General features: G+C 31.5%; 2 protein-coding genes across 2 annotated transcripts; both read left to right on the top strand.

The window, feature by feature from the left end:
- The first annotated feature begins 9 nt into the window (after nt 1-9).
- On the top strand, nt 10-2873 carry LOC148598657 (gem-associated protein 7-like). The gene is made up of 2 exons (XM_088562226.1): nt 10-145; nt 2339-2873. Exon 2 carries the CDS (start codon nt 2354-2356, stop codon nt 2621-2623), a length of 270 nt encoding a protein of 89 aa, XP_088418352.1. The 5' UTR covers nt 10-145; nt 2339-2353; the 3' UTR covers nt 2624-2873.
- Nucleotides 2874-7021: 4148 nt separating this feature from the next.
- Nucleotides 7022-17832, top strand: LOC148598656 (uncharacterized). The gene is made up of 9 exons (XM_088562222.1): nt 7022-7152; nt 8322-8460; nt 8972-9127; nt 10897-11116; nt 11687-11891; nt 12948-13023; nt 13399-14197; nt 14674-14744; nt 15600-17832. The coding sequence occupies exons 1-9, from the start codon at nt 7108-7110 to the stop codon at nt 15848-15850; spliced, it is 1962 nt and encodes a 653-aa protein (XP_088418348.1). The 5' UTR covers nt 7022-7107; the 3' UTR covers nt 15851-17832.
- The last annotated feature ends 229 nt before the right edge of the window (nt 17833-18061 follow it).

The following is an 18061-nucleotide window of genomic DNA, read 5'->3' as shown; positions in this document are numbered from 1 at the left end:
ATCTGGGGGTCATGTTCTGTAACGACAATCAACTTCCGGTAGCTAGGGGAGATAACCACGAGCACCTGTTCGCCTTTTTGAAATCAAGAATACCATGTACCATTCCAAATTATTATAAGCCAATCTCTGTTGAGCGTAGCTAAAAGTAAGTTTCACCCAAAAGCTGTTATAGGATAGTTCTTCGTGATGTCGTCACTTACCTGTGATTTGGTTTTGGTTGGCAAAAAATCCATTGAGTGGCAGGGGCATCAACTTTATATCATCATAACTTTTTCATTTTAAAGATAATTGAAAAATTATTTTGGTTCCCAACATTGCAAATAAAATTCTTTTTATCCATGGAAGTTTTAAATAAATATTCAGTAATTAGACTATATGTACATAAGATTTTAATTATAACTTTATACAAAAATAGAGGTTTACATATAAATATCACTTCAAATGTATTTTTGAAGTAAAAGAGTTATAAATTCACACATGTAATATGAATTATTTTATCTAAATGAAACATTTTACAGAACCAAAATTGGATATAAAATCAAAAAGTTATAAAGGTTTGAAAATTGGGATTCTAATCATGAAATTGTCAATTTTTTATTTAGCTGTTTATTTGCCAACCAATTTGAGACTTAATGATATGCAAATTAGTGAATATGACATCACTAATGAGATTGGCAAACTCTCCTATACTGTTGAAAATAATTTAGGGGACTTGGTACCAAAATACTGACTATAGTATAGCTGCTATAAACATGATGAAAATTAAAATGTAGTGATACTGTAATGGGAGAGCATGATTTGACCCAATGTTACACGCTGGGGTTGTCGGGCTATAACCGCAAACCATAGTGGTGCACCGTGTTGGGAAAGATGTCACGTTCCTTGCACGTTAAAGAACCCGACTGTGGTATTCTCCTGGAGTAGGAACCATAGGGCTCCGCCACGAGGCTAAATTGCCCGACCCTACCCACCTCTCCCTATTTTCCAGTGGCAATCAAAATTTGTCGACCCCATTATCCTTGTGGCCCATCCCATTTTGCATTTCATCATCATTTCATGTTCATTTTATCATCCACTTCATGTTCATCGCCTGAATATAGCTGAAATATTGCTGCTCGGGCATTAAACCCCAACAATCAATCAATCAATCAATCAACCCAATGTAATGTTGATATCATATCATTACATGTATGTACATCAAATAGTACAAAGATTTGTTTTTTAATTGACATCAAATGGATGGCTCAGAAAAGGATTTTAAAATTCCCTACAAAAACAACAAAATTTTACTCAAAATGAAAGAGTTAAATATATCTCCCCCTTTTCAATGAATTTCTTTCTATGTAACTTATTTCTCTTTTGCCATTGCAGTTAATTATAAACCAACATTCAACTTTGAGAGGGGATGCATTTGCGAAATGGTATGGAAGAAATTTTTTTTTAACACAATATTTGTCATGTGCCACCCACTGGTTTTTTTTGTGTTGGCCTTTTAATATCAGGGAGTGGTGACTGTGAATTGAATGTAAAAGTCAAATGTAAAATGTAAGGCTTTAAGTTCACCCAGTTTAAAGTGGGGGAGGCACAGTTATTTTTGTATATGTATAGAAACATTCCGTTTTTATGCAGTACAATTTCATTTCATTTTAATGAAGTTTTTTTTATCTTTTTTTTTCTGATTGACAGCTATCACTAGAGTATTTCTTTCTCAAGATGTGTATGCTGCTACATTAATTTAGTCATTCTTTTTAAATATCTCTAGCATTTTTAATAAAGTTGACCATTCATCGGAATTTTCTCTTTCATTGGATGTTACTTTCATTTTGAGTGCATGATACAATAGTTTTCATAAACATTGAAAGACAAATCAACTTTTGGTCATTGTCCCAGGATTACATTCTTTTGATTACCGCTATAACCTTGGTTTTAAAAATTAAAAATACCTGTCTTGTCTTTTAAAAAATCTTATCTTAAAAGTATTAATATTTCTTTTATTTTCAATATTGATGAATGACGATGCCATTCTCCATTCATCTTTTATTTTTAATTTGGTACATAATTCCTCAAATTCACTCAATGGTTTTACTTTAGCTCTTAGAAAAATTGTTCATTTTCAAATTACTGAAAATTGGCTATAAACAGCCATATAAAAACAACACAGTTCTATACAGATTATAAGTGACTTCCTCCTCGAATAAACACTCCCTGCCAAAAGTCGGGAGAAGGAGTGACAGACATTTAACAAAAAACAAAAAAACATGGGGGTGGACATAATAAATAATTGAAAGTTCATTCTAGTAACTCAACCGTGACTCATAAATGTTTTCTTTTTTTCCAGGGATATATTACAAACATGACAACGGACATAACAAAACAGGAACAGAGAACTTTTCTTCGTGAACGATTTCTGAGATTATTGTCACATTTATCTGGACAGGAAGCTGAAATTAAACTCCATGAGAGAAGAACTGTAAACTGTGTATTAGGACCAGTGGACATTGATGTTCACAATGTACAGGTCAGTGACCTGTCCACACCTATGGGAAACATTCCAAATGCTGTTTTAAGAATGTCTGATGTGATTACAATAAAAATCCCTGATTTTAAAGGTTCTAAAAATTGATACACGTACATGTAAACCAGGACAAATGACTTAAGAGTGATGGTTTTAACATGTGCCAGATCATTACAGTTGACAGATTCAGAAGTATTTGGTTAAAAGTTAAGGAGGAGACACTGATAAGATACATTTGTTTTGGACTGAGAGCAATTGGAATATGATTTAAATAGAGATGTCACAAAAATGTTGGTGAACGTGACAATTTTGTATTAATTTATTTGAATGTTTAACAAATAAAAATCTATTGATTTCAGTTATTTTAAAAATTAATAGCCATCAACATGACTATTTTCTCCTTCATCATAATGTTGTCGTATATTAGTATGTGTAGATTAAAATGTATACATTGTACAATGTTTTAATTAAAAATTAATGTCACCAAGACCATAGGTGTTTGCTGCCACTATCAAATGTGTAGCGTAACAATTACAATGTTTGTAACAAGTTTTTAATGTTTAAATACTTGTTTTGATTTAATTAGAAGTATTTCACATAGAAACCTATGTTTATCCTTTATGATTGCAGAGCAGTAAACAGTAATATGTTAGGTTTTATTTGAAAAAAAAAGCTTCATAGAGTGTAGCTAAATACACCCACAGAGGTCAAACGCTGAATAGATGAATATAATCAGGACATCCAAATGATGTTTTAAAAAGGGATAACAGACATTTTTGTTGTGTGGACATTATATTAACTGATATGGAAACTGCATCATGAGTTGCTGTACCTCAAAGAAAAACTTGGATTGATTTTGTGTGACTTGAACCATTTATGGATAAGGGGCCATAAAGAGGCCAGAAACAATCATTTCAGTATTATACAACTGCAAAATTGTATGTAGCATATAACAAAATTCTTCTAGAGTTAGTGGTAAAACCAGGTTAAGCAGGAAACCAGTCAAAAGCAGACATTTGCTCAAGTTCCTTTACACTGTCAATTCACAGAATGAACTTGTGTTTTCATGGTAAAGTGAACACTAAAGTTCTACACAAAATTCTTCAGTCCGAATGGGGTTCATTTTACATGTTTTACTATATTAAACCGGATGGAAGGTCCTAATCTTTTCCAAGTTTCAAACCAATGGTCCACTGGGAAAATCAAGCCCACAATTAAATGTCAACTACAAAGTGTCAAAGGTCAAGGACCCAGTAAATTACACTTCAATGGTTTTTACTTTTACATTGTGGGTCACTGACCTTTGAACACCATTAATACTTCAAGATACATGTTTTATTTATCATTTCTTTAAACTAAGACATGAAATGAATACTGACATGTGATGTCATGCTAGGTATATTTGTGTATGAAACATCAAGAGTTTTTATGAAATAAAATAGTAAGCATAGAGGATTTGTTTGAACAATTAACAAAATGACTTTGCTAAGGCTTCTCAAATTTAGACTGTAAACATACATATGTACAGTAACACTTGTCAAAACCCAATGGTGAATTAGGTGACTGTCTCTGTAAGAATCAGGCAGTGGGTGAAACATAGTATCAAAAAACCCATCATTTTGATAGTGAAAAAAGACAATATTTTCCATATCATTTTGGCAAATTGAGTTATAATTTCACTGAAAACCACTGAAAATGAACATTTAATGGGCAGATAACTCTGTCAAAAACCTCATTTTTATAAACATTTTATCAAAAAAATTTTGAGCAAAGCCAGTGATGCAGCGATCAAATAATGGTCTTTTCATATAGAGAAAGTACCCTTGAGTGATATTACATTGTCAGATCAGTGGGGATTTGACATGCACGTTTCTGATTTTTCCCATTTTGCCTGATTCTTACAAACACTTACACTTTTAATCCTGTCATATCAATCAAAAAGTATTTTGAACCTGGGCAAAGCAAACACCTGTCTAAATTCAACAATTCTACTACTAAATAGGTTTGTTTTGGACAGAATTTGTTGTACAAACACATATGTGTGTAAATTAATTTGAGATAAACACTAATCTGATTGGTTAAAGTAATTTTGTTATATCTCAATGGATAACAAAAATATTGACACGCCCCTATTTAGTTAAATTCAGAGCTACTTTTCTCATGTTTAAAGATAAAAATATGTTTTTAAATTAATTTACAAGAATTGGCTATGATAAAAATTTTGTCTATTGAAAAATAACATAAATTTTCCATGTGCATATTTTGTTTATTGCACTTTGCGCAATAAACAACATGCACATGGAAAATTTTTTATTTTGTTTTTATTAATAGACATAGCCAATTCTTAAGTAAAAAATGTAGAAGTAATAGAAAAAAAGAACAAAATTAGCAAGCAAAGTAAATAATTCTATCCAATAACTATATTTTATTCAATAACTATTACATGTAATTATATTACATTTGTACTAAATGCACAAGAAAGAACAAACTACATGTAACATGTACCAAAATATATATACAGCTGTGAGACAGAAAAACAACAAAATAATGATAGAATAACCAAACTGGTATACATAAATAATATATATGTACATGAATTGTAGTCAGAACAATTGACACAAAATTAACATATTACTGTAAAAGTATTATTGTATGAGGCAAACCATGAAACTTGGTTCCCAATGAAATTTCCCATTAAGATCATTTGTTTGCATGATAAGAGTTGTCAAATTCACGAAGTCAAGAATATGCAAACTAATAATTCTTCCCTTAACCAATAAAAACTGGTACCCACGAATAGAGTACTTTCACAGTATATCATTACTCATAAAGAAGAAAGTTTCTTCTTACATGTCAATCTTTTTGGCAAGAAGAAATGGATAATTTTCCTCCAATAATTTGTTTAAAATATTCACAAAACTTTCTAAATTAAGTCATACCCTACATTTGTAAAAACATGGACAGTATGCAGTAATAAAAAAAAGCCTATTAAAATTACAGATTTTTACTTAGAATGTTATTAAATGGTCTATAAACATCTTGAATACATGTACTTGTAATAAATACTGAAAAAATTGTTCTGACCACTGACTGAGCTTATAGTAAAAAAGAAAAATGTATGTTGCTGTAATGTAAAGTACTTCATGTACACAATGTACAAAAATGTACATATAAGAACACAAACCAAACTCCTATGATGATGACTTTTTGCACATTGCACTCATGTACAATTTACACAAAATCTTATTATGTACTTGCACATACTCTTACATTAACATTGTATTGAAATTGTAATCTATAAACTGTGTGTGATATCATCAGATGATAGTACTGGTACTCAAGTTGGATTGCCTCCCTGAGATTAGAAATCCAAGTTCCATATATTTTGTTTCTTGTACATGTACAAATGTACATGCATGATGCTCAAACTCCTTCATTGTTCATGTAATGTTTCATTGAAATCCCTGTTATGACTAAGATAAGGAAACAAACACAGATACTATGTAGGTCAAACCTTTTTTTCATGGGTGTACAATACATGTACATTAGTATAATGGCAAGCAATTTATTTCATACCATATATTCATATCAAGATGTTCCATATGAAACATTCAATCCATACACAACAGCACAAATTGAGCATAACAAGCTAGTGGAATTTACATATACAAGATAGTATTGCACTTATTTTCTGTTCTTCCTTATGACCTTAGTTCATGTAATTACATAAGGAAATCATTTCCACTATATATATAGTTCTTCCACATTTTTAAGTTTTGATTCAACATATAAATTAATGCTTGTCTACTAGAATTCAGCTCGCATTCCTAGCAACATGCACTAAGTTCAATAAAACGTCTATTATGGCCTTCCCAAGAAGCAACCAGAAAGGAATCATTACATATTTCAAGTCAATCTGGCGATAATATTGAAGTCTCATACACAGCAACACTTGAAATGATAGTTTAAGCAAAACTGCGCACATGTAAAACACCTTCCGCGAGACAGAAATGTTAAAATCAGATCTGTGATCAAATCCATTTTTGCAGTGTACTATCATTTTGAATGTAATATAGATGATTACAACTGCATCGAACACCCACATTGGAATAAATACCAAGAACCAGTTCCAGTTAACTTTTCTGTCCAGTCTTAACACCATTAAAATCAAGAATACTAACACAATAAACCATGTAAACAAAGCTCTGTGAATTATCGCCATTGCTGTCAAAAATGGGGGCAATGGCGTACTGGGGAGCGAAACTGCAACAAAATAGTACATTGTATTGTATTACATAATGAGATAATCTTTATTCATATTTTCTTTATTTTTGTATTGTATTTTATGTTTTTTTTTTTCATTTTAAATCATATAAATGAGTTATATAGATTCGAAAAAAACAAAGCTTTCCATAACTTATTTTTATCATTTAAATTTCTTTGGTACGACACTATAAGAAAGACGAACTGACATCAGTAATGGAGCTGGTTCCTTGCACGAAAGAGAACAGTTGAGATTTCCCGCGAAAAACGAAAATGTAAACATTGAACGAATCTTCTTAATTGACTTAAAAACTAAACCAGTTTACAAGATGCCACCAGTAAAAATCAAATATATAGTATCATTTACATCACAGGTAATTCAATCAAACGAATCGAACCGTGGTACCAATGCTATTGCTAATGATGTAGTGGTACGGTCTAAAAAAATGTGTAACCCGTACCTACTTTCCTCATACCCAAATACTATTTTGCCGATTTCTTCATTGTTACTAGCTATATCCAGCTGAAAGTTGGTACACATTTACAAAATGACATGATGTTTAGGCTAGAATTAATGATTTTAAAAGTGATTGTCGAAAAAAATTGATTTTCTGTTTTCAAAAGGTCTAAAATGTGTAACCCGAAATTCCCATACCCAAGAATCAAAGTCGAGTATTTTTGTTATCAATACTAATGTAATGCATGTTTGACATTAGAACATCATAATATTATCAAAATTTCATTGACGATATATTAAAATCACATCAGACTCTTTTTATGAGACTTTGTTTTTCATTCTGGATAAGATCATGTCCATTCTTTGCTGGTATGGGGATTGACGCTAGGTATGGTGAGGAATTCAAACACAATCATCTTTTTTCAAAACAATATCAAACATTTCAAAACTTAACCTAAAGTCTTAAGGTGAAATTTTAACATCTTAATAATTTTAATAAAAACGTAAAATTCGGACAGGACAATGAGAAATAGTCAATAAATTAACTTCCGGTTACACATTTTAGACCTTTTGACTTCAGACAACTGTTAAAACAGGAAATATCATTTTCTTGATGAGAATAGAGTTGAAACAGACTTTATACTTTTTTTTAAAAATATGACAGTATTAAGACCACTGATGAATTATTTTTGTCAATTCATCAAAATAACCTCTCCATTCATGACATACATGTACACAAGATTCACTCTTGATGCACGAATGAAACAGGTTTTTAGTTCTAGTCTGTCACTTTCATATGCATAAATTAACGAAGTACTACTCCAGAAACAGGTATTTTATTTCTGTCAAGGACTTTATTACTTTTCTCATATAGTCCCTGATTTTAAAGCATTTTCACCTTTGTCCTTCATGGTCTAATTTATCTTACAATATAATTTGATTTCTTTTTAATTTAACAAACTAGATTCATTTTTTTTTCATGATAAAATTTCTGACAAACTACATTTTGTACACTTGACACTTTACGTCAGTGATAACTGAATTAAGTATTATATAGAATTGCAGTTTTATAGTTTTTTTTTCTAGGATGAAAACTTTAAGGCTGTTAATTTGGTGTCTTCTGGTGGTTTTAAAAAGTGGCTATCCAACCCAAAAGAGAAGTCCACAGAGACGGCTGTCACTCTGCAATTGGAGAAAGAATGCAGTATTTCTTACATTGACATAGGTAACTCAGATGAGTTTATATTTGGAAGCCTGTCATTCATAAAGAACATAAAGCAACCAAATTGATACATACAAAATAACAGAAGTAAATGATTAACTCAAACTGCACTAAAAACTGGGAGCATGGACCAGGTGCACTGGTAGGGTAAGCATCCTCTACTTTTCTAGAAACACCTGCTGAGTTACTCCTAAAAATATCGTTAAAAGAGTGAAAGTTGAATATCAATAAATCATGTTAAATATCAAATCAAGTTATTCAATTTTATCAATCATAGAAAACAAGCCTTGGTGAGTCAGCTTTGATGTTGAAATTTAAAAAGTTGGTTGATGTCTTGTGATGTATTCAACTTTAATCATTAATTAAATTAATAAAATAAAGCGAGTTGAGATATCACATCAATCATCATGACATCACAATTACCTTATCTATCTATTTGAGAATTAGATAAAACAAGCAAATTAGAGACAAAAACAATAGACCTCTACATAAATTCTCCATCGTTTTAATTCAGGAACACATTGGTGTGCAAATATTGAGATTCTTGTTGGACGTTCTGACTGGCCCCAGGGTAGGGATTATGAAAGCCTGTCACCCACCTGTATAATGATGACACCTATGGATTGTAACCTCGGAAGAAACTTCGCCTGTACCAGAATGTTCTCCACAAGTAAGTGTTGACATTTTATTTGTTGGACACTAACTACCATGGATTTTGTTGTTTCTTTTATCGTTGTAAGTAGGGTATCTCAGTTATAGCTGTAAATGAATTCCAGTTATTCAGAGGTTCAAATTTACTTTGATGAGGGGAAAGTCCTGGACTTTTTTCAGTTTTAAACGAATGGTCCACTTGAAGGAATTTAAAATTCACTAAAGGTATAAATTACTAAAATGGTTGAAGGTCAAAGATACTCGTAAATTAAATTTTAAAAGTCCTAGGTTAGATATGGATGGTCCGTGACATTGGACCACCACTAATTTGTATCCCTGTTATATAAAATGTGTTTATACCGATTTCAGCACATCTCCAGTGCAAACCTGTTAACCAGTTTTATGTATAACTTATCATGGATGTGGCTAAGTAACTGTCTCAGCTACATGTATCATGGTTGTGATTAAATAACTATCTCAGGTATCATGGGTGTGAAAATTTTATCAAGGATCCAGTCTAATAGTGAAGCTCTTTCTATATGTACAGTACTTAACTAAGTAATTTGACATCAAAATTCATCAATTTTATGCTTCTGTTAATGATATCTGGTGATCCAATATATTTTAAAAGGAAAACATTTATGATCAAAAGCACGTCCAACCTACGTTTGATACTGTAAAGACTGGTACATCTATTTTTGGTGTGGATATCATTTTTCCATGGTTTGTCCAAATTTTGTTAGTTGGGAGTTTTCAATAACGGGTAATTTGACAAAATTTCTTAACTGTTTTATAAGTTTTTAGTTTTTAAATTGATATTTGACATTTTGTTAGAAATTTGAATTTGTCATTTATATGGACCATAAAAATTACAAAAGATGAAACTCCACAAGGAAATGTTTTCATGGTAATTCATAATCCATGCAGAGAACTAACGTTTTTCATAATACAGTATAACCTGTGTAAACTGGAACTTTTTGGTCTTTAAAATGTGTTCAGGTTAGACTGGTGTTTGGTTTACCAAGGTTAAAATTTCATTTAAATTGTTTTAAAGGGACTTTATAAAGTGTCTGGTTTAGACAGGTCTTACTATTCAGGTTTCAGTTTAGACAGATTGTCTTACTATTCAGGTTTTAGTTTAGACAGATTGTCTTACTGGTCAGGTTTCAGTTAAGACAGGTTGTCTTACTATTCAGGTTTCAGTTTAGACAGGTTATCTTACTATTCAGGTTTCAGTTTAGATAGGTTGTCTTACTGTTCAGGGTTCAGTTTAGACAGGTTGTCTTACTATTCAGGTTTCAGTTTAGACAGGTTTCACTGAAGTTAAGAAGCTTTATAAGGAATAATATAAAATCATTCAACTAGTGGATTGTACAAGTGTATATAAGAATCACCTTGTCTGTTAGTCAATCCATACTTTTGTATTTCAATTATACCTCTGTTCCCAGTAAAAGGATTGATTTAAAATTTGGTGTGGTGCTTCATATATATGAGGCATACATTGTTAGTGACTTTGGTTGCTGTTAGAATCACCTTTCTTTATGGGTATGGGTACACCTAGCCCGACAAGGCATGAAACTTTATGGTCAGGGATAAAAATTAGCAGTCACCTAGTAGCCCATGGCTACTAGATTTTGAGCTTGGCTACCAAACATTTGGGTAAAATTTAGTTGAACATATTGAAAATATTAAACAAAAATATGGTCTGGGCTTCCAGCTTCTATTTCCTAATTTTTAGCCCTGATAGTAATTAATATTATCTGTTTGTCTTTATTGTTTTTTTTTCAGAGGACTTCAATGAAACTGTAGCAGCCAAGTCATGGGACCGCTTGAGAATTATTTGTCGTCGGCCAATGAAAAAAGATGTTCAGTTTGGGTTGTCATTTCTCTGTGTCAAGACAACAGATTTCATAACCCCACAGAAGAATGGCAATCAAGGATCCCTTAGTGATGCTCAAAAATCTGTGAAATCTATCCAGAAACATTTCTTTGGGAAGAATAAAGCTAGGTAAAGGGTGTGCAATGAAGGATCACAGGTTTTATTAGAGAAGGATGCTTCCGACTGATGCCAAATCCCCATGTCAAATGTACTTTCAATTAAGACATCTTCTAGATAAGCTGGAGATAAGTGATTGGGATTAAAATTGTGAGAATGGCCCAATGATATTCAGAATTTTGATTGGCCATTCTTTAACACTCTGTAAAAAATTATTATTTGAATGAGACATTTTTTAAGTGGAATGTAATGAAAGGCACATGGCCCATCTAATTCCAATCACTTGGTAATTTGAAGTGATCCTCACATGTATGTATGCCCTTTACACTTATGGTTTTGTAATGAAAAACTGCTCAACCAAATCTTTTCAAACTTGAACACAATGTTTTGGAATATGAAAGTAGTAAGTTAATGGTATATGTTGTACATTATTCAGGGGAAATAACCTTATTCTTAATAAAAAAACAAAAAAACAAAAACAAATATGATTACTGGATCTATTTTTCCTTCTTATGCTTTAGCACTGCTGTTCATTATTAAACTGCTTTCAGACATTAAAATGATTGTGACATTTAATTTCAGTGAATCTACAAAGGATGAGGTTAAAGCAAAACTTCTAAAATTAGCAGGATCAGCTGAGAATGGTACGGAGGATGAAGGTGGACTGTCTCGCACAGCTAAACTGGTATTAGCTGCGAAGAAAGGAAGCGCTGGTAAATCAAAAGAAACTACGCCTAATAAATCAGCTTTTTATTCTGATATGGTGGCACAGAAATATGGTCCAGAGGTATACAATGTAATAATTGAAGGAAGAGCAAGACATTTTGTCTTTGGATGAAATTAAAAAAAAAATTGTAAACAATTTCTGTATCAACACAACAAACACACTTTATTTTATTTTATTTTGCAGCAAGTGTTTAATGTACTTTTAAACTTGAAGAACATATTTTAGAAATCCCTGCTTATCATAAGTAAAATACCAATCTGTCTAAAATATATACAATGCCATTGGCAAAGGTGATTCATGATACAGAAAAACCAACCTAACAAAAGATGCTTTTTCATCTCCATACACTATATTTGTACATAAATATAGTTTTTTGTAAATACAGATCTCTATTTTAGAGAAATCAATACATTTATCTCCCACTTAAATCAGCCAAAGCAAGTACTATAACTCTAAAACACTAATTTCATGAAAAATCTATTTAATTTTGTCTCAGAAGTGCAACAACAGAATGGAAAGTTAAGTCTGGTTATATGGTCTGTAACTGAATATGAAATAAAAGTGATTTTTGTGGGTTTGTGTCCTTTATTAATCAGCTGGTCCTCCTGTCTTATTTTACTTTAAGTATCAGTCAACATAAAATTCAGACACTACCAATGGTAAAGTGATTCATGGAGCAGAAAAACCCACAAAACAAACAATGCTTTTTCCAGTCTACATATGCTATATTTTCACTTAATGATTAATTATTTCTATATTCAGATCTGTACTTAAGAGAAAATCATATATTTATCTACAACTGAAACCAACCAAATCAAACAAAATCAAGAACGATAACTCTTGCAAAATGTGCCAATATCATGTACAATCTATATAATTTTTATCTCAAAAGTGCAACAACCAAATGAAAAACTAAGACTGCATATGTAATCTATAACAGTTTCTGAACAAGAAATAAAACTTAATTCAGTGGGTTTTTGACATGCATGAATGATTTGAGACTGGTACTTAATACTTTACCATGAATAAACACTAATTATTCTGAGTACTAACTGTATATGCATTTTATAATGTCAACAGAAATCCATTTGGAGTTAAATTTTTATATTATTTCAGTTTAAGGAAGAGGTCAAGATCTTCCTGGCCAGTTTGGAGATAAAAGAAGATGAGCTTGATAAAGTAACCATAGCAGGTTGACATTTTCAATTGTTTTTATAACCATTATATGGTGGTCAGGTTCCAGGACCCTAAATTTCTAACCCAGAACCTTGGAAATTTCATTTATCTAGGTCCTGGACCCTTCAACTCTTTTCATTGTCACTTTATTGAGGATTTAAGATTTTCCTCAAGTGGACTATCAATGTTTTTTCAAATATGGAAAGATCAAGGACCTTTCACTCTTGAAACAAAATGTTAACCCCTGCCAATCAACTTATAGGAATAATTTCACTGCATGATTGATTTTGTGTCTAGTAAACACTTGATGGTTGGCATATGGATCATTGAATTTGATTAAAGTTTTAATAGCGAATGATGAGTGTGGTACTGAATTGTATGAATATTTCAGATTTGCGACACAAATTGGAAAGAAAGAAAAAGAGAAAACTTGATAAAGATGAAAGGAAGACATTTGCAGAATTGGCAAGAAACTATATATGTGCTTTGTTTGGTGAAAGTGATGAAGACAAAAATGAGTACTCTTCAACTGGAAAGGAAGTGAATCATGGTAATTCAAAAGGGGACATAACTCAAGTAAAAAAGGACAATTTGGTCCTTTCAAGGAAACAAGAGACAAATGTTGATAAACAATTTACCAAAGTGAAGAGTGATCAAATTGATCAAAAGAATTCACATTCTGTTAAAATAAAAGACAATCTGAACAAAGATGACATTGCAGAGCAGTTAAGACAAGTCAGAGAAAATGCAAACAGATTGTTCAGAGAAAGAGCAGAGAAACAACAAAAGTCAAATACATGTACAGAAAATGAAATGAGGAAAACAGGCTCAAGTTCTGATCAAGAAAACAAAGACTTCAATATACTAAAGAATTCTGAAGACAACATGTACAAATCAATGACTTATCTGGAAAGGAAAGCATTTGCCCTAACTAATCCATACAAATTAAACAAGTTTGGAAATTCACTTCGATTTGGACCCGATACTTGTGAGTCTGATGATGAAAATATTGATATCCCAAGTACTAATGATAAATGGCTGTCTAAAGTAAATCCATCAAGAAATGATGTGATGTTTTCGCCTCCTACTCAAGGGAAAAGGAAAAGAGGTCTCAGTGGATCTGGTCATGGTAGAGCTCCAAAAGGTGCAAGAAATGAGGAAGGGCATAACCATAGGACACCAAAAAGAGGGTGAGAATTTGGAAATTCTGTTAGCTTATAAAGCCATTAGGTTGATATTTCAGGTATTTAAATGTACATTTGAGCTTTGATGTAAAGAAATTTACATACTTTCTTAACTCTGCTAATATTTCTTCTTCTTTTATGAACGTGTAATTCCTTGTAACTCTGGGTATGTTTTTTTCATTCAGAATTAATTTTCTGATTTATCACCTTGCCAATTATATTGTACAATGTTACAAAGGTTGTGAAAGGATAAAGTAGCGCTAAATATTGTCTATTGGTCCATAATGAACACTGAAGCTTCAACATCCTTCAATAAACTATGGCATTTCTCTGTACACAATAAGTCTGAAAATAAAAAACCCGATTGATTTTCTAGGTCAAAGGTTAAGGTCAACAAATCGACTTTATGTACAGAAAGGAGTGCTATACATTTATTCTCTAGTTAATTTGTAAAACACCTTTTTGTGCATGATATCTTTCAGGAGGGGAAAAGCATCAGTTGCGGCCAAAGAAGTTATGCCAACATCATTTGAGAGGTGTCCAATGTGTAAAGGTGATTTTAATGGGTTTTTTTTTTTTTAAGTTTTATATTAATGATGCTGTGACAGTACTTTTAATTCATTGTTATCAATTTTCCAGAACTGTTGAAAAATCTTCAGCTCATGGTTTATTTTATTTTTTTTTATTTTTTTTTTTTTTTCAAGGCATACAATACAATAATAGTAATTTTTGTCACCTCAAACATTATTCTTCACCAGTTTGTATGACAGTCATCTTGCAATACATTTCTATCAATGCCTATCATTATCTACTGATTTAGTTGAATTTAGGCATCCGGCAATAGATTTCTATCAATGCCTGGAATTAGCTTCTGGTTTAGTTGAAATGAAATGATGAGTGTTTGGTTATAGGCTTCCCCTAAATACCTAACAGTTGCTCTGAAATTTTAAGTATCTAATCATGAATATGGATAAAGGTTAATAATGAATTGTTAGTCTTCACAGAATAATCATAAAACACAAGTAGACTTCTTTACTTTGATTAATTTTCAAATCAAAGAAAAGGTTCAAAAACGCAATGCTTTGTAATGCAATTTCTCAGTTTATGTCTTTTTCTCAAACACAACAGAATTACGAAGTCAAAGAAGAACATAGACAGTCCTAATAAAAGTATTTTAAAGCTTGTCTGACCCAACTTAATTTTGACAACTTTCTCACACCACTAAATAGTCAAAATATCGCAGAGTTTCTCCTTTACCAAGATGACAAGCCAGTCAACAAAAGAAAATCTTTTAAGCATGAAAACAATGATTCAAATTTCAAACAATGTAATGTTTGTGATGTCATTTTAAAAAGTTATATCTCTTTGATATTATGGTACCATATCACTTCCTTGTTTTTGTTTTCAGCAACTTTTCCACCATGGCAATTATCAGACCATAAATTAACATGTGGTAGTCCATCAAATGTTATAGAAGTAGAAGGGGCCAGCAGAAGCCCCTCCCCATCACCTGACATTGTGGAAGTAGGTGTGTCTGGACCATCAGTTGTTGACAGTTTAAGATCACCAGAATATGTAGAATGTCCATTATGTAGTGAATTCTATTCATCTGATGTGATACAGTTCCATGCATCAGTCTGTGGAGATGTTGGATATTAGATGTATCCTGCTTCATTTAGGAAATACTTTCTTTGTACTTCCTCAAGGAAGAAGGGAGGAGCTATTATAGACCACACCTATCTCCAAACATTTGATGTCTAAAAGAAGTATTAGCTGTATCATTTGAAGTGTGCCAAAATGGAATACTATTATTACCAATTCTGGTTTATAGGCGAATTGTATTTTTATTAAATTAATCTTTTTACACTCCAGATTTTGTCAACATTTACTTTTATAATGTTAGACATGTCTGAATTTTGAAGGTTTGAAGGACAATGTAAAAAATTGAATGTACAGCAAAAGGAAATTATTTATGGTTGTGGCCATTTAAATGATGTAAATTGCATATATGTGTATTAATGCCAGTCATCATAGTCATTATGTATACATGTAGTGTTTTTGATACATGTAAGCACCAGGAGCACTAGAAATATTGACTATGGATATAAATGTAATTTATTTTTTACTCGGAAGTCATGTGACTTCAGATATCGATCAAAAGGACAAGTGTTTGACAACCGCCTTAAAAGTACTTCCCCTGCAAAAGAAATCAGGCGGATTATATTAAAATGTATCAAATTGATTATTTTGTATAAATACACTGCCGGCTTTTACATTATAGGATTGTAATTATATATTTTCTATTATTGATTGTCATAGAGAAATTCAAGTACATAAAAAGAAGTTTGAACTATACTCTATCAACGCCTTTGATTTCAATATATGGATTCCACTTGATTGACTAAGTTTAAACATAACAATAGGTTGTCAAGTTTAGACATTGAGAAATAAAATAAAAACGGAATGAACGGAACAAAAAAAATTGAAACAAATTTTAAATGAGATTTTGAATTCACCTATTTTGTGGATGGGTGGTTTTAGTAGCGGTGAAAGCACTGATCCTGTTGTAGATAATTAATCTTTTTTAGAAATACAGAAAGAACAATTTGCCATCATTATGATAACGTCTTTTAAAGTTTTTAAAACACCTATTAAAATCTCATAACTTTTGAGGTTCAGCGCAATCAGCACTTCGATTGTTTAATTGTCCTATGATTAAGAAAAAAATTTGCAGTAACCTTTAAATATGTAATAATTATTTGAGATTTTGAAAATACCATATGGTTCAGTTGAATAAAGTGTTTTTCTCAAAAGATAAAAATTTTAGGCAACATTTTTCATTATACTTTTTATGATTTATCCATCCTTTCTTCCTTTGTTTCATTACACAGAGTGGTATCCATCTCTTATCCTCCTATACCACAGAAACTGTCACAGAATCTTCATTACATAATACAGAATTTCCATTGTAGATCTCCTGTGTTAGATTTTGAAACAATTCAAATGGGGCTCTTTGACAGCTTTATTTACTCATCATCTAATAAGCCAAGCACTTATAGGGTTTGCATTTTCTGGTGTTTTAACAAGGATGATTTTTTTTTCTGCTTTTTAGTGGAATTCCACTGTTTCAAATCTGAATTTTACTGTTAGGATTCTTTTTTTACTGTATATTTACTTACGATTTTGTCAATTTCTGCTTTGTTTGTAGACCTCGTAAAATCTGTGTTTAATGCATTTAAAACAGAAGACAGATTTGTACTTATTTTGCTTATTTTTGGTAAATCAATTTGATGCCCAGTTTTTGGAAATTACATTTACAATTCATTTTTTTAACCAAATTAAATTTAGTGTGGAAAGAGTAAAATGATATATATATATTTAGCGAAATATGATATACACATACATGAAATGTTTTTCTTTTCTTCATAAGCATCCAATTCTCATGCTTTTTAATGAAAGTTATGGACCCATTCTTATTAATTCACAGATCATGTAACAAGACTTAAGACCAAGACATCATTGTTGACTGTTTTTAAGATATATAAATTTTATTGAATCTTTCCTTTATGTTAAAAATGTTTTAGTGCTTTGTTTTATACATGTCACATATTCAAATGTCAATATAATGGTGCTAAATTTTATGTTGTGTTTTCCTTACATATTCCTGTAGATAAGGTCACTGAAGAATCATGGTAATGAAATCATTCTTTCAGTTTGTAGACCTTCAATCACTAATCAATCCCTAAGTGTCAGTCTCTGTAAGAATCAGGCAATGTTTGAAACACAGTAGGAAAAACCCTAACATTTGACTATTTGCACCATCAGTCAAGGAAAAAAGATAAGGTTTTCCCCATCATTTGGATAAATTGA

Source organism: Perna viridis, chromosome 14 (genome assembly GCF_037379345.1).
Source record: "Perna viridis isolate PV_CMFRI_1.1 ecotype Kerala chromosome 14, ASM3737934v1, whole genome shotgun sequence".
Lineage (NCBI taxonomy): Eukaryota > Metazoa > Mollusca > Bivalvia > Mytilida > Mytilidae > Perna > Perna viridis.
This window is presented reverse-complemented; position numbering and strand designations above follow the sequence as displayed.

What these genes read in the sequence shown, in the direction of transcription:
- LOC148598657 (XM_088562226.1), top strand. Translation starts at nt 2,354, where the DNA reads ATGACAACGGACATAACAAAACAGGAACAGAGAACTTTTCTTCGTGAA.
- LOC148598656 (XM_088562222.1), top strand. Translation starts at nt 7,108, where the DNA reads ATGCCACCAGTAAAAATCAAATATATAGTATCATTTACATCACAG. An exon ending in TACCAGAATGTTCTCCACAA is followed by an intron (nt 9,128 to 10,896) that starts GTAAGTGTTGAC and finishes TTTTTTTTTCAG; the next exon opens with AGGACTTCAATGAAACTGTA. An exon ending in TGATAAAGTAACCATAGCAG is followed by an intron (nt 13,024 to 13,398) that starts GTTGACATTTTC and finishes TGAATATTTCAG; the next exon opens with ATTTGCGACACAAATTGGAA.